The sequence below is a fragment of the Lithobates pipiens genome, unplaced genomic scaffold, assembly GCF_037356315.1.
Source record: "Lithobates pipiens isolate NorthernLeopardFrog02 unplaced genomic scaffold, aLitPip1_a1.2 Scaffold_8, whole genome shotgun sequence".
NCBI classification, from domain to species: domain Eukaryota; kingdom Metazoa; phylum Chordata; class Amphibia; order Anura; family Ranidae; genus Lithobates; species Lithobates pipiens.
Genome location: NW_027507903.1, coordinates 242,761,194 through 242,781,433, shown reverse-complemented (window position 1 = coordinate 242,781,433; position 20,240 = coordinate 242,761,194). Strand labels below are relative to the sequence as shown.

The 20,240-nt window shown below is 42.4% G+C and overlaps 1 protein-coding gene across 1 annotated transcript in view; it reads left to right on the top strand.

Moving 5' to 3' along the window:
• Positions 1-1,244: 1,244 nt before the first annotated feature.
• Positions 1,245-20,240, top strand: part of LOC143963323 (uncharacterized) — an 80,602-nt gene continuing 61,606 nt past the window's right edge. Inside the window, exon 1 of the mRNA XM_077472927.1 lies at positions 1,245-1,304. Coding sequence (XP_077329053.1) covers positions 1,272-1,304 — 33 coding nt within the window. The 5' untranslated portion in view covers positions 1,245-1,271. The remainder of the gene's footprint in view (positions 1,305-20,240) is intronic.

Genomic DNA, 20,240 nt, shown 5'->3' with positions numbered 1-20,240 from the left:
ATTCATAAAAAGGAATTTACTAAGACTGGAGCCAAAATCTGGATCAGTCGTGCGTGTCAACCAATCAGCTTCTGGATTTCATTTTCAAAGCTCAACTAAATATGCTAAGGCTAGTAGTTTGCTCAAGATTCTGTCTGCTCCAGTTTTACTAAATTCCCCCAAAGTTTATTTTTAGAAATGTTTAAATTCTTTTTATTCCTATTTTTATTCAGATAAATTTCTCAGCCCCCTTTTGCAGTCAGCATATGGTGAATAGGAGTCTTGTGTTGCAGGGTTTCAGATAGTTGGTTTACTGCTGTGCTGTACTGGATATCAAGTTACTCATATACACCACACTGAAATAACGCAGAGAACCCCTCCTAGAGACAGTTTTCCTTGGATCTTGCTTCTGCAGGAGTAATTAGCAAACAACAGTTAAGCCCGGTTCACACTTGTTCGATGCGAGAACCCTGCGAATCAAGTCTGCATCGCACCCGACTCGCACGGTAGTTCACACTGCCATATGCGAACTGCTGGGGAGTGTTGTTATATGTTGACGACACCCCCATTTCAGCTCACGTATCACACTGCGAGCTGACCGTTCGGACAAGAATCGGATCGCATGTGTGTGTGAACACACATGCGATCTGATTCTGGTCCGAACAGAAAAAAGGGTCCTGTGCATGTTTGGACCGAATGCGGTGCGAGATCAGCCATACTATCTGTATGGCTGAAATTGCATTGCACAGACATCACATGTAATGTGAACAGCAGTGCGCTGTGAATTACATGCAATGTCTGGCATCGCACTAGTGTGAACCGGGCCTTATTGCTGGGCTTTCTGATTAAGCAGCGCAACATGCACTGTGCATACTGAACCATGTATTAAATATACATTTTTAACATAAAGAATGTATAATGTTAAAATGTTTTTAAAAAACGTAAAAAGGAAAAAAAAATGACTAATAAATATTAGTTTTAATTTATTCGCAATTCATGTATTCAAACACGCTTGCTATTTTCACTATAGATGTGCATAAGCACATTAAACATCCCTCAATATCCTAAAGCAATAGCTGTGTAAATATCACAGATACCACTCAGCAAGTGTCAGGAATTGGATGATATAGCTGCCAAGTTTGTTTATTTAGGATGTCAATTGCAAAAGAAAAGAAACTGTAGAGTCTTCATGTATGCATTATTGATTGGTACCCTAGCATATAAGATGCAGGAACACTGAGAAACACAATAACCTTCCAAAGGATCCAAGTGAGAAGAGCAGGAGACTTAACATGGATAATAAGAAGGAAACTGTGAAAAAAAAGGTAGGATGCCACTGAGTGAGAATTGTGTTAAGTCCAATTTGCTGCTGCATCAAAAACACTTTTAAGCACTGTTAGATATTTTTTCAATGGATTCAACAGACACTACTGGCAATCCCTGCGGAGCATGTTGCTTATAGGAAATAGGTCACAAAGGTGGAGAAAGTGCATGGTGTCAGATATAAATGTAATTTCAATTGTGTTAACTTGTCTTCATGAATCGATGTTTTAACTTTCCTCAGAAAGCTATTATTTCATCTATATAAAAGGACACGGTTGTAACTGTTAGAAAACATGAACTGCAAAGCCAATTATATAATTTCTTCCTTTAAACTGTACAAAATTGCAATTTCCATAGGTTGCTATTCAACCCATAAGGATTTATTTTATTAACACCTTGCAGTTAACTGTGTCCACGGGGGCAGAACACAGTTGATGGGCTGAAAAGGTTTTCTCATGCCATCTGTTGGAAGAGACTTCGGCTAAGAAAATGTAATAAAGCTCACTTTACAATAAAATGTATCTGCAACTGTGACTATACATCTGGCTAATATCTATCTATCTATCTATCTATCTATCTATCTATCTATCTATCTATCTATCTATCTATCAGAGAGAGAGAGATCTATTAATATATATATAGTATATATATATATGTATGTATGTATGTATATAGTGTATATATATATATATATATATACACAGTATTTCACAAAAGTGAGTACACCCCTCACATTTTTGTAAATATTTTATTATATATTTTCATGTGACAACACTGAAGAAATGACACTTTGCTACAATGTAAAGTAGTGAGTGTACAGCTTGTATAACAGTATACATTTGTTGTCCCCTCAAAATAACTCAACACACAGACATTAATGTTTTAACCACTGGCAACAAAAGAGAGTAAACCCCTAAGTGAAAATGTCCAAATTGGGCCCAAAGTGTCAATATTTTGTGTGGCTACTATTAATTTTCCAGCACTTTCTTAACCCTCCTGGGCATGGAGTTCACCAGAGTTTCACAGGTTGCCACTGGAGTCGTCTTCCATGACGACATCACAGAGCTGATGGGTGTTAGAGACCTTGCGCTCCTCCACCTTCTGTTTGAGGATGCCCCATAGATGCTCAATAGGGATGCTCCACCAGGTGCAGAAGCTCCTGTGGTCTGAAAATGGGGTGGATACAATGCGGAATGTGGAAAATGCTCCCAATGTTCAGTGATCACTAAAAGGAAACAATGAAAAGAATGTATGGTTGATGAAGAACTGAAATAGGCACCACATACAATTAGTGATAAGTTTAGGTATACAGAAGGTGGGACTTTAAAGGTGGCAGAAAATGAAACAACTTGTTTATAAAAATATAAATTATATTAAATATCAATTTCTTTAAAATGACAAGTAGTCAAATACATAAATTTCATACAACATTGCAGCCACTTCTGCTCTACATGGTTCGCCCAAAGCTTCCTCAGGAGATTTAAAAGTACTGCATAGAGTTGATATTAAGAAAGAAACATATAATTGTAAATATTAACATATATTGGCATTAAAGTATATTGTGACAATAGCATCACAATAGACACATATTGAATTAGAATTTCAGAAAATGACATATGATCATTAAATATCAAGCACCCAGAGGCACTGTAAAGAATACTCCATGAGTACAGAGAAGTCAGTGAATACTGTATACAAGCTACTGAAACATGGCAAGCGGTTCAGATGTGAAGTTTGCAATTGCAAATCTTAACAATGCCAATTACCAGCTGTGGAAGTTTAAACTGCAAGTGTTTCTCACCAAGGATGACTTTTGGGGTGTGGCCAGCGGCGGACATGTAAGCAGCGCCAGAGAAGGGCTCCTCTGACACCGCTTGATCCTGTACAGTATCCGGACCCCGATAACCTCCGCTATCTACCCCAAGAGAAGGGGAACACTCCTGAGACCCACTGACACCCGTCAGAATGGGGCGGCACGGCCAGACGGGAACGAAATCAGCCGCGGAGTGCCGGCTATCGCAGGCCACGGGAGGAATCAAAGATGGCACCGGCTCCTCGGGAAAGAAACCGCCCGGAGACAAGAGGATGGTGAGTGACGAATCCTCCCCTCCTATACAAAGCTCTGCACTCTCCACGAGGAAGGGGAAGCCACCCACTACTATAAGAGACCATTTCTCAGAGTCTCAACAGAGCCCGAGATTATCGGCTACTCCAGCTATCCCTGAGAGGGAAGAATCTGACTTGTGGGAGAATACAGACAGGTGGGAGGAAGAAAGTGAGCTAGGAGGCCCATCACAGCCGAATCTGCTAGTGGAGGAGGAGAGGACGGACAATGGCGGGGCAGAGGAGCTAACACTCAGGCATGTTATGGAGGCAATCCGACAGTGTCAGTCTTCCCTAACCACACAGATCAAAACGGTCAGGCTGGACCTATCGATCGTTAAACATGATATGCAAAAAATGCGATCCAGAATTACTGGAGCTGAACAACGTATCAGTGATATTGAGGATACTGTGCAACCTATGTCTGCGAGTCTGAGAATACTACAGCAGGATTTAAAAGAACAAACCGCAAAGCTCAGCGATTTGGAAGACCGCATGCGCAGAAACAACCTGCGCTTTGTTGGCTTTCAGGAGGGGGTGGAAGGAAGGGAACCAGAACTGTTCTTGGAAAAGTGGCTTAAGGCGACTGTAGGCCCTGAGAAATTATCATCTTTGTTTGCCATTGAGAGGGCGCACAGAGTACCCATGCGGCCTCTCCCACAGGGAGCTCCACCACGACCTCTTCTGGCAAAAATTTTGCATTTCAGGGATAAGGAAGTTATTATGCGCACGGCCAGGAACCTCTCTGATTTAAAATTCAATGGAAATAAGATATCAATATTCCCAGATTTCTCCACTGTTACACAGAAACAAAGAGCAGCCTTTACGGCGGTCAAGAAACGTCTTCGGGACAAACAGCTCAGTTACAGTATGTTGTACCCTGCTAAATTGAGAGTCATTAACGATGGTAAAGCTCAATTCTTTCTGTCCCCTACGGAAGCCTCTGATTGGTTGAATGGTTTGGGCTAAGTCTCCTCTACTAACTGTTGGATCTTGATTGGACTGCTTTCTATTACATTTGGCATCCTTCAGACGTTTCGGGACTGGTTCTGTTGACCTGTTTAAAGTATGCTTGGAGAGTACTCCACTCCCCACTCTACTGCACCCCCACTCACGACCTTATCTGCCACGTAGACATTAAATGTAGCTGGACACCTCATACTGCTTGAGTGCAAGGTTGCAGAGTCCATAGATGAATGATATATCGATGAGATGGAATATACTGAGTGGAGACGTTTGTACATCATATACCTGATTGTCCCTTGGGTGGGAAGGGCCTGGCTACTGAGAACTTGATCTAAGGAGGCTTGTGACCGGATACACCATTCTGACTCTAATGCTATGGCGGTGTCACTGTGGCTCCCGGAGGACCCTGGGACACAGGAAGAGGACAGAGAGGAAATCCCTACTTCCTCCCCATTACAAATTATTTATTTATTTATTTATTTTTTTAAATTCCTTTTCTAGACATGCCGATGGTTTAATTGGGAGGCCCTTTTGGTCACCTCACAAGTTACTGTTATGGTTTTTGGGACAAGGCTCGTTGAAGTTTGGGACAATGAGCAGGGTGGGGGGAAAGGGGAACTGGAAGTCTTTGCTATGCTTCCTTTTGTCTGTTATGTTTTATGTGTTTCTTTTTTCATTTTTTTTTAAACTGCACAGATCCATATTGTAGGAATAGTGAAACGGGATGTTCCCTGGAGGGATGGTACTGAAAAAGTGTTAACCTATACCAGAGTACCTAAGAGTATTATGACATTATTGTCGGACCAAGAATTTATACTTTTATATCCTTTACACTATCTTTGCTTCTCCCTCTAGATGGGTCTTAGGAGTGTTTCTTGGAACGTACTAGGCTTGAACTCGAGGATCAAACGTTCTTTGGTACTTGATTACCTTAAACATGCAAAGGCGCACATTATGTTGCTCCAGGAGACCCATCTGGAGGGGTCAAGGGTTATGGCTCTAAAACGACCCCACATTGCTCATGCATTTCATGCCACATACTCCTCTTACTCTAGAGGGGTGTCTATATTGATTCTTAGATCGTTACAGATTCAGGTACTGGAGGTAAAAACTGATCCTCAGGGATGCTATGTGGCTGTGGTCTTTAGATATAAGGAAATGTTATATACTATAGTGAATGTGTATATTCCTCCACCTTTTGAGATACAAAAACTGGAAACATGTATGGCTACGGTGCTCCCTGTGATTCAGGGCCATCTCATAATAGGTGGAGACTTCAACAGGGTTATGGATGTGGAGATGGACAGACTCAGATGCACCAGACCACAATCTCACGCATTGAAAGAGTGGGCAACTACCTATGATCTGGTAGATGTATGGAGATGGAAATACCCGGACAAGAAGGAATTTTCTTGTGCATCTGAGTCTTATAAGTCTCTGTCTCAACTAGATATGTTTTTTACCTCCAGGGATGTGCTTCAGAGGGTGGAGAAGGTGACGTATCTGTCAAGAGCACTCTCCGATCATTCTCCTCTGGAACTCATTCTATGTGACCCAGATTGTCCGACTGACCGGGTCTGGCGCATGGGCCCATATTGGTTGAAAGAACCATTGGTGCTGAGTTCCTGTGTGGAAGCTATAAACACGTTTTGGCGTGAGAATGACCGGGAAGTGTCAGAATTGGTCGCATGGGATGCCTTTAAGGCAGTACTGAGGGGTGCGTATATGCAGGGGGTATCAACTTTAAAGAAAGCTACTGAGGAGCAATTACTCACCTTGGCAAGGGAAGTAAAAGACGCAGAGGAAAGGTATGTCAGAGATTCAACCCCAGTTAGATATCAGATGCTGCGGGATGCCCGTAGGACGTATGAGCTAGCACTAGTGTCCAAAACACAGAAACGGCTGTTGTATCAGAGGCAGAGAGTTTTTGACTCAGGAGACAAGAATGGAAAGATCTTGGCCTTTTTAGCCAAACCGATACCTGACCCAATTGTTATTTCTCAAATCTACGATGCCTCGGCTACCTTGCAGGAGTCTAGGGAGAGAGTTGTTAAGGCTTTTATTCAGTTTTACTCTGATCTGTATAGATCTGAGGCCCACTACACTCCCCCTGAGCTGTATGATTACATAGAATCTATTGCCTTTCCTACTCTTCTGGAGGAACAACAACTAGCTCTGGAGGAACCCATTTCCACAGAGGAAATAGAACAAGCCATAAACTCTTTCGCTAAGCATAAGACCTGACGGTCTACCTATGGAATGGTATATGGAACATAAAGAGGCCATGGCACCGCGACTGCGCAAACTTTACTCTATTTCTCTACAGAATAGCCTTACTTCCTCTATGAAAGAGGCTCTCATAGTTTTAATTCCTAAACCTAACAAAGACCCGCTCTATTGTGAATCTTATAGGCCAATTTCCCTCATAAATACTGATTTAAAAATATTGACTAAGATCCTGGCCTCCCGTATAAACTCGGTCATAACAACATTGATCAGCCCAGATCAGACCGGTTTTATACCAGGCAGAGGTACATACAGCAATGTGCGCAGGCTGTTCACCAATCTCCAAGCTCCCAATACTTTGTTAGTTCCCAGAGCAGTGGTGTCCCTTGACGCCCACAAAGCGTTCGACTCTGTTGAATGGCCCTATCTTTTTTATATTTTAGAGAAATTTGGATTTGGAGAAAATTTTCTCAGATGGATCTCAGTATTATATAACCAACCTTTTGCCCGTATTAGAATTAATGGAACGATTTCTAAACCGTTTCCTATATGTAGAGGTACCCGACAAGGATGCCCATTATCGCCACTCTTGTTTGCGCTTGCTATAGAACCCTTGGCTCGATTGCTCAGATCATCTTCGGATATACAGGGCATGCAAATTGGCACCTTAGAAGAACGTATATCACTTTATGCAGATGATATGCTGTTGTACCTGTCTAACCCCCAAGTTACGATCCCGGTAATGCTTAGGCTCATTAGTGAATTTGGCAAATTCACAGGCCTTAAAATAAACTGGACTAAATCTCATGTTTTACCAGTAGATCAGGATATCCCATTTGTGCTGCCACTGGATTGCCCTTTACAGGTAACTGATAGGTTTAAATATTTGGGAATTACAATGCAAGTGCCAATCTCCACCTATATTGCAAATAACCTTTTGCCATGTATAGAATCTTTCAAAAACAGGATAAAGAGTTGGGTAGCCCTGCCATTGACACTGATGGGTAGGGTAAACCTATTTAAAATGGTGTTTTTGCCTAAGTTCTTATATGTTCTTGCAAATAGTCCAATATATGTCAATAAGAAGATCTTCCAGGAAATCGATTCTTTGCTACTGACCCTGTTATGGTTCCCCAAGCACCCTAGAATAGCCTTAAAAACATTGCAGCTGTCTACAGCTCAGGGAGGTTTGGCGCTGCCAGATTTGAGATTTTATTATTTTGCATCACAGCTTGTCTACATGCATTGGTGGCTGTTCCCACAGATTGAAAATGCTGCGGAAGCGGCTATATTTTCATCATACGAGGCACTTACCAATTTGGTTTTTAGAAGGACAACTAGAAAAGTGGAGGGTGCAACTATAATTAGGACCTCTCTCGAAATATATAGGCGTTGTCTCCAGCTGAGTCCGGAGGCCACGACATCTATATCTCCTAACCATCCTGTGTGGTGTAATCCCACTCTCCCCCACTTTCTGGCTCTCCCCGCTGCTTCCTCGTGGGCCACAAAGGGACTGAAATATATACATCAGTTGTATAATCAAGGGAACTTTAAATCCTTTGAGGTACTGCGGGCTGAATTTGGGCTTCCAGTTTCTTGGCACTTTAGTTATCTGCAATTAAGACACGCAGCCATGGCTCAACTGGGGTTGCAAAATGTATCTTTTCAAAACTCTCCATTGGAGGAGGCACTACTACAACCTACACACGTGGGACTGATATCTAGGTACTATAAAATGTTGGGACATCACGACTCTAACCAACTTCGCCCATTACAAAATCGCTGGTGATTAGACATACCGGAACTTACAGATGAGAATTGGGAGGAACTTCTTAACGCATATTTTGTCACTATGCTCTCGGCTAAAGATAAAATGATACAGTTGCGTATTTTTCATAGAGTCTACTACACTCCTTTACAACTTTTCTATATGCAGAAATTACACAGTCCTACATGCCATAAATGTAATAGTCATATAGGAGATTTGCTTCACATGCTTTGGGATTGTGAAAGGATCCGACCATTTTGGTCCCAAGTAACGCAATTTATTGCAAATAATTTTGAGTTACCTAATATCTGCAGCCCAAAGTGGTGTATCCTAGCGATTTTTGAGGATATAGATTTGAGCGAGTATCAAAAGCAATTTCTTCGTCTTTTGTTGTATTATGCTAGGAAAACAGTGGTTATGCAATGGATATATTCTACACCGGTTCCTCTGGACCAGTGGAAAACATTAATAAATCAGGTATTACCGGTTTATAAACTTACATATGAGGCCAGGGGGTGTGCGGGTAAATTCATGAAGATTTGGGGGAAATGGACCGAACTAATGGATACATGTGAATACTCTGATGGGGAGCTGAGAACTGGGGGGAATGTAGGACAATAGGATAAATCACAAGAATGGGTTTTATGGTACTCCAGGGAACAATTAACTAGATCGGCTTCGACTTTATGAATATTTTTCAGGACTGTGCAAAAATGTAATTAAGTGTTGAGGGGTTTCCCCCCCCCCTTTTTTTTTTGGTTTTGAGTGTTACAGTTGGTGATGTTGGTTTCACTTCTGTTGTATAGAAGGTGACATATTTAAAAAATTTGAGAAAATAAAACGTTGTCTTTATAAATGTATCAGCAATGTATAAGCAATTGTACTTGTAATAAGATTAACAAGTGTATCTTGTATGTGATGAAGACTAATAAAAAAACAGTATTAAAAAAAAAAAAAGGATTTTGGCAAGTGCTGAATACAGACAGACCCACAGACGGAGAGACAGAGGACTGGGATAGGAAGGACAGACAAGCAAAAGTGATTATAAGCATACTAGTGGAAGATGACCAGCTTATCCACATAAGAACAGCGAAAAGGCCAAAGGTATGTGGACTTCATTACAGAAACTGCATGATCGTTCAAGTCCAAACAGGAAACTGTTTTTACTAAGAAAGTTGTACAAGATGAGACTAAAAGAAGCCCAGCAAATGTGTAACCACGTGAATGCTATGCTAGAGATCATAGAGCATCTGCGTGCCATCTGAGAGGACATCAAAGATAATCATATTGTTACCCTGTTTCTCTGCAGCCTTCCAGGGACATATACTGCTCTCATTAATGCTTTGGAAACCAAACCTGAGCAGGAGTTGACACTTGAATACATCAAAGGGAAATTAATCGATGAATATGACAGAAGGAAAGAAACGATGCACCATGATGACAAAGCTCTTAAGATGTACAGTATTTACTCGGCGTAACATTATCTTTCACATTATGCAAAAAAATTGGGCTAATTTTACTGTTTCGTTTTTTTTAATTCATAAAATTGTCCCTTTTCCCAAAAAGTTGTGTTTAAAACACCGCTGCGCAAATACCGCGTGACATAAAATATTGCAACAATCGCCGTTTTATTCTCTAGAGTCTCTGCTAAAAAAATATATATATATAATGTTTGGGGGTTCCAAGTAATTTTCTAGCAAAAAATATGGATTTTAACTTGTAAACACCAAATGCCAAAAATAGGCTTAGTCATGAAAGGGTTAAAAAGACAAATGGACACTTAGTCCTGATGGATAAAACAGCATTAAGAAAATTGAGCTGGTCGGCTCTCAATAGCTGCCCGTTACTACTGGGACTTACGCAGCACGTGGTGACATCAGAAGATGTGGCCCTATTGCACCTGAAAGACTTTGAAACCGGGGCTCGCAGGGGTAACCTGCGCCTACGGGGCATCCCAGAAAGTGTCATAGACCTCATCTCCACTGCAACGGCTCTGTTCCAGGAACTCACCCCAGCTATTCCCATTGATAGACATTCGACTGCATCCAACGGGTGCTCTGCCCCAAGAAACCTGAGGTACCACCCCGGGACACCATCATCAAACTTACCTATTACCGCACCAAGGAAACCCTCCTGCCTGTGGCCTGGGACAAATCCAACCTAGTGTTCCAGGGACACCACTACCAAGTCTTTGCGGATCTTTCCCAGACCACAATTGTGAAGAGGAGACAGATGAAGCCCTACACCTCAGCCCTTCAGCTGCATTAAATCCGGTACCGTTGGGGTCTCCCCTTCAAGCTCTCCTTTTCTTACAATGGCCACAACCACAAGTTGAACTCACTAGATGAAGCACAGTCTGTCCTGGACTCCCTCCAATTGCTACCAGCTGGGAGAGGCGCCCGGAGCCCAGTTAGATCAGCTTCCTCTCAACCCTCAGCAAGCCTCCCAGGTCACATGTGGGAAACAGTTGGCACAGTGGCACAAGTGTCACAGGTGCCCCCCCCCCCCCCCCACACCCCATTTTTTTTTGGCCGCCATCCCCCGTGAGTAATGGTTTGAATGGACTTTTTCCCTTTTATACACTCCTTCCACTGCTAATGATTATGGCACTTGACTTTTCTCTACTTACACAAGTCTAATACTGGCCTTGCATGCTTCGATACCAGCTCCCTGCTGATGCTCAATCCTGTCCTCTGCTACACCTAACCACCTACTCCCTAAAGTGACAGACACGCTGAATGACTAACTCTGTGCCCTTCACCCCCTTTTTTCCTTTTTATTCGTATCCTGTCTGATTCCACCTTACTACACCTGGACTTCCAAACTTACCCAACATGCCAAGCCTTGAATTTTTTTGCGTCAAACTTCAGTACTCTATATTTTCTATAGGCAATGCTTCAAAGGCCCCCTATAGGTATCAGTTTAGTGTTATGGCGCCCCGACGCATGCATTTACATTTGTGCTTGTGTATATGTGGGGGTGGGGGAGGCCTCCAAATTTTCTTTGGGGGGGGTTTATGTGCTTGGGTGTAAAAAAAAATTCATCACATAGGACACAAACAGTACCCTATGTGATGATTTTTTGGTGACAGGTTCTCTTTATTGAGTCTAATAGACCCTGCGTGTCTCCCCTGAACTCCACTGAATGTTTTGCAATGCAGATCGCATTGCAAAACATCCTACATCGGCAAATCGAGCCAGGGACACCGAGAACGTGACCTGGAAGTGATGTCAGAGACGTCGCTTTCCGTGTCACTGCAAGAAGTGGAGGAGAGCGGACGTGTATCCACTCATCTCCTTCCCCTCTACCCGCTGGCACATGCCATGACTGTCCTGGGCCTGCCGATCGACAAGCAGAGCCCGGTAAGCATGCGAGTGGGGGCTGGCGGGTATGGGGGTGAGAGAGCAGTGGCGCCGCCCGAATGCTCTCACCTGACAGGAGTCTGTCTGCCAATTTCACACACAATCCTGGTTACTGCAGCCACCGGGATTGTGTGCAATACCCCCACTGTTAGGTCCGTACAACATACAGACCTGACAAGGAAACATACACCAGACAACCACACCATACACTCCTGAACAAAACATTGTAGCAGAAAGTAAAAATCATGCTCTTATAGAAATGGCCAGGTGCATGTTGTCGGATGCCAACCTATGTCACAAGTATTTGGGAGAAGCAGTCATGACTGCAACCTACCTACAGAACAGGCTACCCATTTAAAATATGGCATGGATTAAATCCTAGCATAGGGCACAGCAGAGTGTTTGAATGTAAAGAATATACCTATATTGAAAGTGAAAAGTGATCCAAGCTGGAGAACAGAGCCATAGGGGGCTTTCTAGTAGGCTACAGTGAGCAAACAAAGGGTTACAGAACCCTACACTCAAAGACTGACAAAGTGACCATAAGCCATAGTGTTTATTTTGATGAGAGCCCATCACCAAAAACAATGATCCCTGAAAGCTGCGAAGTGAATATACCCAGCAAACCAGAAGAAAAGGTTGATCAAAGTGAACTTGTGCAGGAGTCAGAACAAAAGGTGGAACTCACAATGCTTGAACCAAGTTCCCCACTGCTGAACTACCTGAAGTCAAAAGATCCACTTGGACTACAAAGGGAGTATCATCCCACAAGCTGTCATACACTATCAAAACGCACAGCATACTTGAACCAACATCCTGGGAGGACATAGAAAAACTGACAAAATGTAAAGCCAATAAATGAACAAAGGCAGCAGAAGAAGAATTAAAGTAATTTCAAGTAAGAAGCGGACTTTCAAAGTAAAGTCCGACGCAGAAGGGAATATCCATAAATTCAAAGCCAGACTAGTTGCCAATGGTTACTCTCAGAAATTTGGTAAAGGTTACGATTAAACATTCGCTCCCATCATAAAACACTCCACCATCAGAGCGCTTCTTAGCATTGCAGCCGGGAAGGGCATGGAAGTAAAACACCTAGATGTTAAAACTGCTTTTCTATATGGAGACATTAAGGAAGATCTCTACATGAAGCAACTACCAGGGTTTGAGCAAGGAGACAACCTTGTATGTTAACTTCAGTAGAGCATCTAGTCTTAAACAATCCGCAAGGATGTGGAATGAGAAAGTGAATTAAGTACTTACTAGACAGGGATTCTCAAGAAGTAAAGCAGACCCCTGTCTCTACTGCAAGAATCAAGAAGACAGATGGAGATGTTTTGAACAAGAAGGGTATTACAGTCATATAGTTCACAAGCTGAAAGAGAATTTAGAAATCAAAGAACTTGGGAACATTAGCTACTATCTGGGAATCTAAATGGAGAGAGAAGAAGATGGAAGTTATCTTCTCAACCAATCTCAGAAATCTTGGAACAATTCCATATGTAAGATGCAAAGGAAGTGAAAACTCCTATGGAACCAGGCTATCAATAGAGCAATGAAGCAGAAAACTTGCTACCCAACAATGACAACCCAACAACAATCACAGAGCAATCGTTAATCTGCTATATATTGCCACTGTGACAAGACCAGACATAGCTGCAGCAGTGGGCATACTATGCAGGAAAGTCTCCGCTCCCTGTCAGCGTGACTGCAAAGCAGTAAAAAGAGGGATGCAATATCTCAAAGGAACAATTCAGAGGAAGTTATGGTTATCAGCAACATCACATCCAAATCTATGTGGATGCTGATTAGGCCAGGGACTGCACAGACTGCAGATCCTCATCTTCCAGTATGGGGACGTAATCATAAGTTGGTCTAGTCCAAAGCAAGCAACGGTCGGTCTATCTTCAACTGTAGCAAAGTGCATTGCACAGCACAAGCATATCAAGAAGTAATGCGGATTCGTCAACTTTTTGTTGACATTAGGGTAGACATGTCAAAACAAATTCCCATTTTTGAAAACAACCAGGGTTGTACAAAGCTTATGCAATCAGAAAGAGTTAATCCTAGGACCAAACACATCAATGTCAAGTGTTATTGACATTCAATCTTGCCCGTAAGAGGAGATGACTGCTGATGCCCTCACCAAGCCTTTATTTGATGGAACGCCAGTTATTTCCAGAGGAAGATGAATATATTTTGACAAAGCTCATGCTGGTGAGAAGGCGTGTTGGAAAAGAACAACAGCATGTAATGTAAAATTGTTAATAAACTTAAAATACTGTATGCATTATACCTATCTATGCAGCAGATGGCACTGTAGTATTAAAGTGCATAGTTCATGTTTTCTATGATACAACAGGATGAATTGTCTATCTCAGTGCATGTACTTGTATATTCCTGCTTCCTGTTCATGTTTCACCATGCTATAAGACATGTAATATATTTCTCCATGAAAGTAAAGCCATATTACTGCATCCAAGAAGCTTCCAGCACTTATTGCAATACTCTGCACAATACAAAATAGCACTATCATGCCCCAAAGAAGCGTTTGTACTTTTTTAGAGCGTTGATCAACAGCATATCAGTCAGATGTGAACATAACTCAATAAAATAACATACAAATCTGTAGTCTGAGTGTTGAGGGTTGAAGTGCTTCTGGAAAAGCACTTCAAATTTCTTAGGTGTGAATAGAGGGATATATGTTCCCCTAGACAAAAATGTAATGCATGAAGGTAAAAAACCTTGCGCTTTTTCAACCACTTTAACAACAAAACTTATAGAAACTTCAGTCCTCCTTAATTCTGGGCCTTCTCCCCATTGGTGTTGCTATCTTTGAAGGTCTTGTGCATCAGGCTTCTGTCTTTTTGTGCTGCAGGGCAGCACCTTCTACTTTCTCGCCTAGGCAAGAATGATGTATGCTCAATTCCATGCATGGGTAGATGCGCCAAAGGGTCTGCAGACCCTTCGGGCCCTGCCGAGTGTCCCCCTCGTGTATGCACAAAGATGGCAAACCTCAGGATGTTCCAGACCTCAGCTTTTCCGAAAATGCCTAAGCAGACATATGCTAATGCCAAATCCTGAAGGCTGGGCAGGGCCCCTTGGAACCACACGTGTCAGGCCTTCAAGGATGGCAGCATAAGTAGAGGGAGCAGGGTCAGAATTAGAGGACTGACCTCTTAAAGTTTTTTTTGGTGCAAGTGGAAATGCCAGGTTCTAAGGGCTAGGCAAAGCCTTTTGGTGCATCTACGCACACATGTAATTAAGCATGCATCATTCTTGCCTAGGCAAGAAAAGAGGAAGTGTTGACCTGCAGCTAAAAAGTAGAAACCCCCACCAAAAAAATATTTTTTTTTATCCAATTGTGGGAGAGGAAGGGGCTGGAGTCAGGTTTAAATAATTTGTTTTTCTTTAAGATTTCTCATTTGAAGAAATTGCAGATAACTTTTTCTGTACTGATAAGTAGAAGTAGAACATTCATGATATTCATAAAACTGATTGACATTATTGGACTAAATGTGTTTGTTTCAGTATTAATTATAGTGTGTCTCACACTTCACTGACAACACTGATGTAAGTAACTTCAAGAACTGAACTGGAAATTCAAAGATTCTATTACATAACACAGAATAGTAAATGAGAACAGATTGTATGACATACGACTGTGGCCAAAGTGGCAACCTGAACTGCTGCCTGAGAGTGATGCCTGTATAATGCATGATGCATTCACTTCTCAGGAATCATTATAAACACACACAAGTCAGCAAGTATTCAGTGGACATTAAATATCACAGATAATTTATTTTTATCTCTCCTTCGAGAGAAAAGCTGACAAATCTGGATTTTTTTTTATTATCACCTAGTGCCTGCATCACCTATTCTACTGCATCCTCATTAAAAAGCTGCTGTACTTCTGCTGTCAGATTTATGGTGGTGGCACTACTAGGTTGCATAGCTATCCAGCATCACAAAGAAATTAAGATTTGTAAAGCTAATTTCCTTTTCTACATGGTCAGAGATGCTGCAAAACTCTAGTGCAGTAGGTAAATTACTAGCTACGAGAAAGATAATTATGTATGCGACATATTCTTGACTGAGGCTGTACATATGCAGTTATATGTTTATACAGGTAAGATTATATTGATTAACAGTAATTGAAAAACAATTGTAAAGGTTAAAGTATGACGCCAGTTTTGTTGATAAAAAAAAAACAACAATGTTCTAGGTAAATTAAATACATTATTATGATTTTAGCAAGTTTTATTTTTTTACAGATTTATACCTTTCTGTGTTCTGTAGAATTTCTCTTTCTTTTAATATTCCTTTCTCAGTTGCACCTGACTACCTGAGCAAATGTCAGTGTTATACTGAGAAAAACCACAGCATCTACATCTTTATGGTGAGCTTTAGGTCTCATTCACAAGGCCTCGTTCACACAGGACTTACTACAGCATACGCCTGTGTAAGGGTTGTGTTTACCATACTTGCCAACTGTCCCGAATTTCCCCGGACATTCACCGGCCGCCATTTAAAAGAAGACCAGAAGTAACAGGTCACTCGCCGAGGGGGACAAACAAGAGGTGGAGCCGGCCGGGTGGCTACCAATAGAAATTGAGCTGCCACTGACCCCCCTGCCTTACGTCCTGCTGCCAGTCTGTGACCCATTGTGGTTAAGGCCATGAGGCAGGGCATCGGCGGTAACTCCAATTCTATTAGCAGCCACCCAGCCGGTTCCGCCTCTTGTTTGTTCACCACCTTGGCGAGTGACCTGTTAGTACTTCTGGTCTTCTGTAATGAAGGCGGAGACTCCGCTGGAGCACACCTCCTGTAAGGGGGGCTCCACTAGGGGAAACCTGATGTAAGGAGGGCTCCACTGGGGGACACCTGATGTAAGGGGGGCTCCACTGGGGGACACCTGATGTAAGGGGAACCCCGCTGCTGGGACACCTGATGGGGCTTCACTGGGGACACCTGATGTAAGGGGGGCTCAAAGCAAAAAGCAAGGTCCATAAAGAGCGAGTTTGGGGTGGAGGAACTTGACTGGCCTGCACAGAGTCCTGACCTCAACCAGATAGAACACCTTTGGGTTCAATTAGAGCGGAGACTGCAAGCCAGGTCTTCTGCCTGACCTCACAAATGCCCATAGACACACTCCTAAACCTTGTGGACAGCCTTCCCAGAAGAGTCAAAGCTGTTATAGCTGCAAAGGGTGGGCCAACCTAATATTGAACCCAACAGATCAAAGCTGGGATGCCATTAAAGTTCGAGTGCGTGTAAAGGCAGGCTTTCCAATACTTTTGGTAATATATATATATATATATATATATATATATATATATATATATATATATATATATATATTATATTTTATAATATATAGTATACATTTATACTTTATATTATATGTTTATTTTTCCTGATAAATAATATTTGTCACATGCTGGATATAAATGAATTATAATATTACTGACAAGTAAGGCTATATTCACATAGATGAACAGGGGAAAATAGTTTGCAGCACTTGTGCGGTTAAACGCAAATTCATACAGAGGAGCATGGCTGAAGGGTTTTGTACTGAGGTGGGCACAATCACAAAACTGAGAGACTAATTCCCTATTAGGTCCGCTTTACTTTTTCTTGACAGTGCATAGCAGTGGTCGGATCCATAGTCGATATTCAGTCAAATAGCGGCTTTCAATACCAACCACTGCTATGTGCTGTCAATCAAAAGTAAAGCTCTGTGTTAGGTAGTAATCAATTATCACTGATAAGTCATTGTGCATTCTGCATGCCAAGAGGTATGTGTGGTGAATGTTATATACTTTTTTTTTAAATCCTACTTCTATAGGCTGTACCGTATATACTCGAGTATAGGCCGACCCGAGTATAAGCCGAGGCCCCCAATTTACCCCCAAAAAACTGGGAAACCTATTGACTCGTGTATAAGCCGAGGGTGAGATATGCCTGTCCATCCCTGTGTGTGTGTCCATCCATCCATCCATCCCTGTGTGTGTGTGTGTCCATCCATCCCTGTGTGTGTGTGTCCATCCATCCATCCATCCCTGTGTGTGTGTCCATCCATCCATCCCTGTGTGTGTGTGTGTGTGTGTGTGTGTGGCCTTGTGTGTCCAGCCTACCTGTGTCCTGAGCCTCCGTCCGGTCCCGAGCCTCCGTCCGGTCCCGTCCCGTCCCGTCCCGAGACTCCGTCCGGTCCCGTCCCGTCCCGAGCCGAGCCTCCGTCCGGTCCCGTCCCAGGATCACCGCTCTTCGTCGGCGCCCATTCCCCTGTTCAAATGCCGCGCCTCCCTGTCTGTGATAGGCGGAACACAATTTCCCAGCAGCCTGTGTTCCGCCTATCACGGACATCGTCTCATCCTCGTCCGTAGTACGAAGATGAGACGATGTCGGTGATAGGCGGAACACAGGCTGCTGGGAAATTCAGTGTTCCGCCTATCACAGGCGAAGGCGGAGCCGGAGGCGCGGCTTTTGAATTATAGAATGGCCGCTGTCTGTCTGCTCGACACGCTGATCGAGCAGGCAGACAGCGATGACTCGAGTATAAGCCGAGGGGGGCACTTTCAGCCTCAAAAAAGAGGCTGAAAATCTCGGCTTATACTCGAGTATATACGGTATGTCTAAAGCCTCATACACATGATCGGACTTCAAACAAACTTTTCCATGGATTTCTGTCCAAAGGGCGTTGGCCGTGAACTTGGTATGTATACACACGGCGGGACTTTTTCATTCAACTTTTACCAAATCACGTGGTTTTTCAGCTCTTTACCACCACCATTTGGTCAAGTTCTGTATTGTCTGATCTTTTGCATTGGTTCTGAAAATGTGTGTTTGTACTTTGGACTAAAGTCCTATGGACTTGTGTGCACGCGATAGGATTTTGCACCATAGGACTTTTGTTGTCGGAAAATTTGTCTGTTTGCACAGCGAACATTTGTCCGATGAAAACCGAAAAAGTTTGTCCGATGGAGCGTACGCACGGTCAGATTTTTTACCTTAAAACGGGTAATTGCATGTTTGTTGTAAAAAATTCTGATCGTGTGTATGGGCCTTAAAAGAGCAGGATAGTGGAGATGCATTGTATTTTACCAGTTCATTAATATGCCTTAAATACTTTTACCTGATTCTTATCAAATTATGTAGTGTTGGAAAATTATATCTTGGTGCAAAAATATTGTTTTGCCATAGAACAGTGTGGCTTTGTAGTGGTCATTATAAAGGCCCGTACACACGATCTGACTTTTTGACAACAAACATGCAAATTTGCTGTTTTAAGGCAACATCCAACCGCGTGTACGCTCCATCAGATAAACTTTTTCGGTTTTCATCGGACAAATGTTGGCTGTGCGAACAGACAAAATTCTCAACAACATAAGTCTGATGGAGCAAAGTCCGATCATGTGTACAGAAAACCATCGGACTTTACAAACACGCATGCTCAGAACCAATGCAAAAGATCAGACAACAATACAGAAGTTGACCAAAAGTGGCGGTAAAGAGCAGAAAAAACACGTGATTTGGTGAAAGTTGGCTGAAAAAGTCCAACCTTTGTACAAAAGTCCACGGGAAAGTTTTTATAAAGTCCGATCATGTGTATGAGGCTTAAGAAAAGATTCATACATATAGTATTTGTTGCCAGGCTGTGTGTACTTAGTTGTGCTCTGTTCTTATGCCTTGTACATACGATTGGACTTTCCGACAACAAAACCATGGATTTTTGTTAGAAGGGTGTTGGCTCCAACTTGTCTTGCATACACACGGTCATACAAATGTTGGCCAACAGTTACGAATGCAGTGACGTACAAGACGTACGTGATATCTCTATTACGAACGCTAGTTTTACAAGACCGAGTGCTTCCGGATCGTCCTTGATTCCCAGCATGCGTGAACATTTGTGTGATGGACTTGTGTACATACGATCGGAAAGTCCGACAAAAAAGTTTTGTTGATAGAAAATTTGAGAACCTGCTAGCCAACATTTGTTGGCGGAAAGTCAGACGATGGAGCATACACACGGTCGGACTTTCAGCTAATAAGCTCATCTCCAACATTTCCAGTCGGAAAATCCAATCGTATGTACGTGCCATTAGTGTTGTGCTATGAACAGTATAGGCCCGTACACATAATCAGACTTTTTGACAACAAACATGCAAATTAGCTGTTTTAAGGCAACATCCGACCGTGTGTATGCTCCATTGGACAAACTTTTTCAGTTTTCATCAGACAAATGTTGGCTGTGAGAACAGACAAACTTTTCGACAACATAAGACCGATGCAGCAAAGTCTGATCATGTGTACAGAAAACCATCGGACTTTACAAACACGCATGCTCAGAACCAATGCAAAAGATCAGACAACAATACAGAAGTTGACCAAAGGTAGCAGTAAAGAGCAGAAAAACCACGTGATTTGGTGAAAGCTGGCTCAAAAAGTCCAATCGTGTGTATGCTTAACAAGTTCAGGGCCAACACCCTTTGTACAAAGGTCCACGGGAAAGTTTG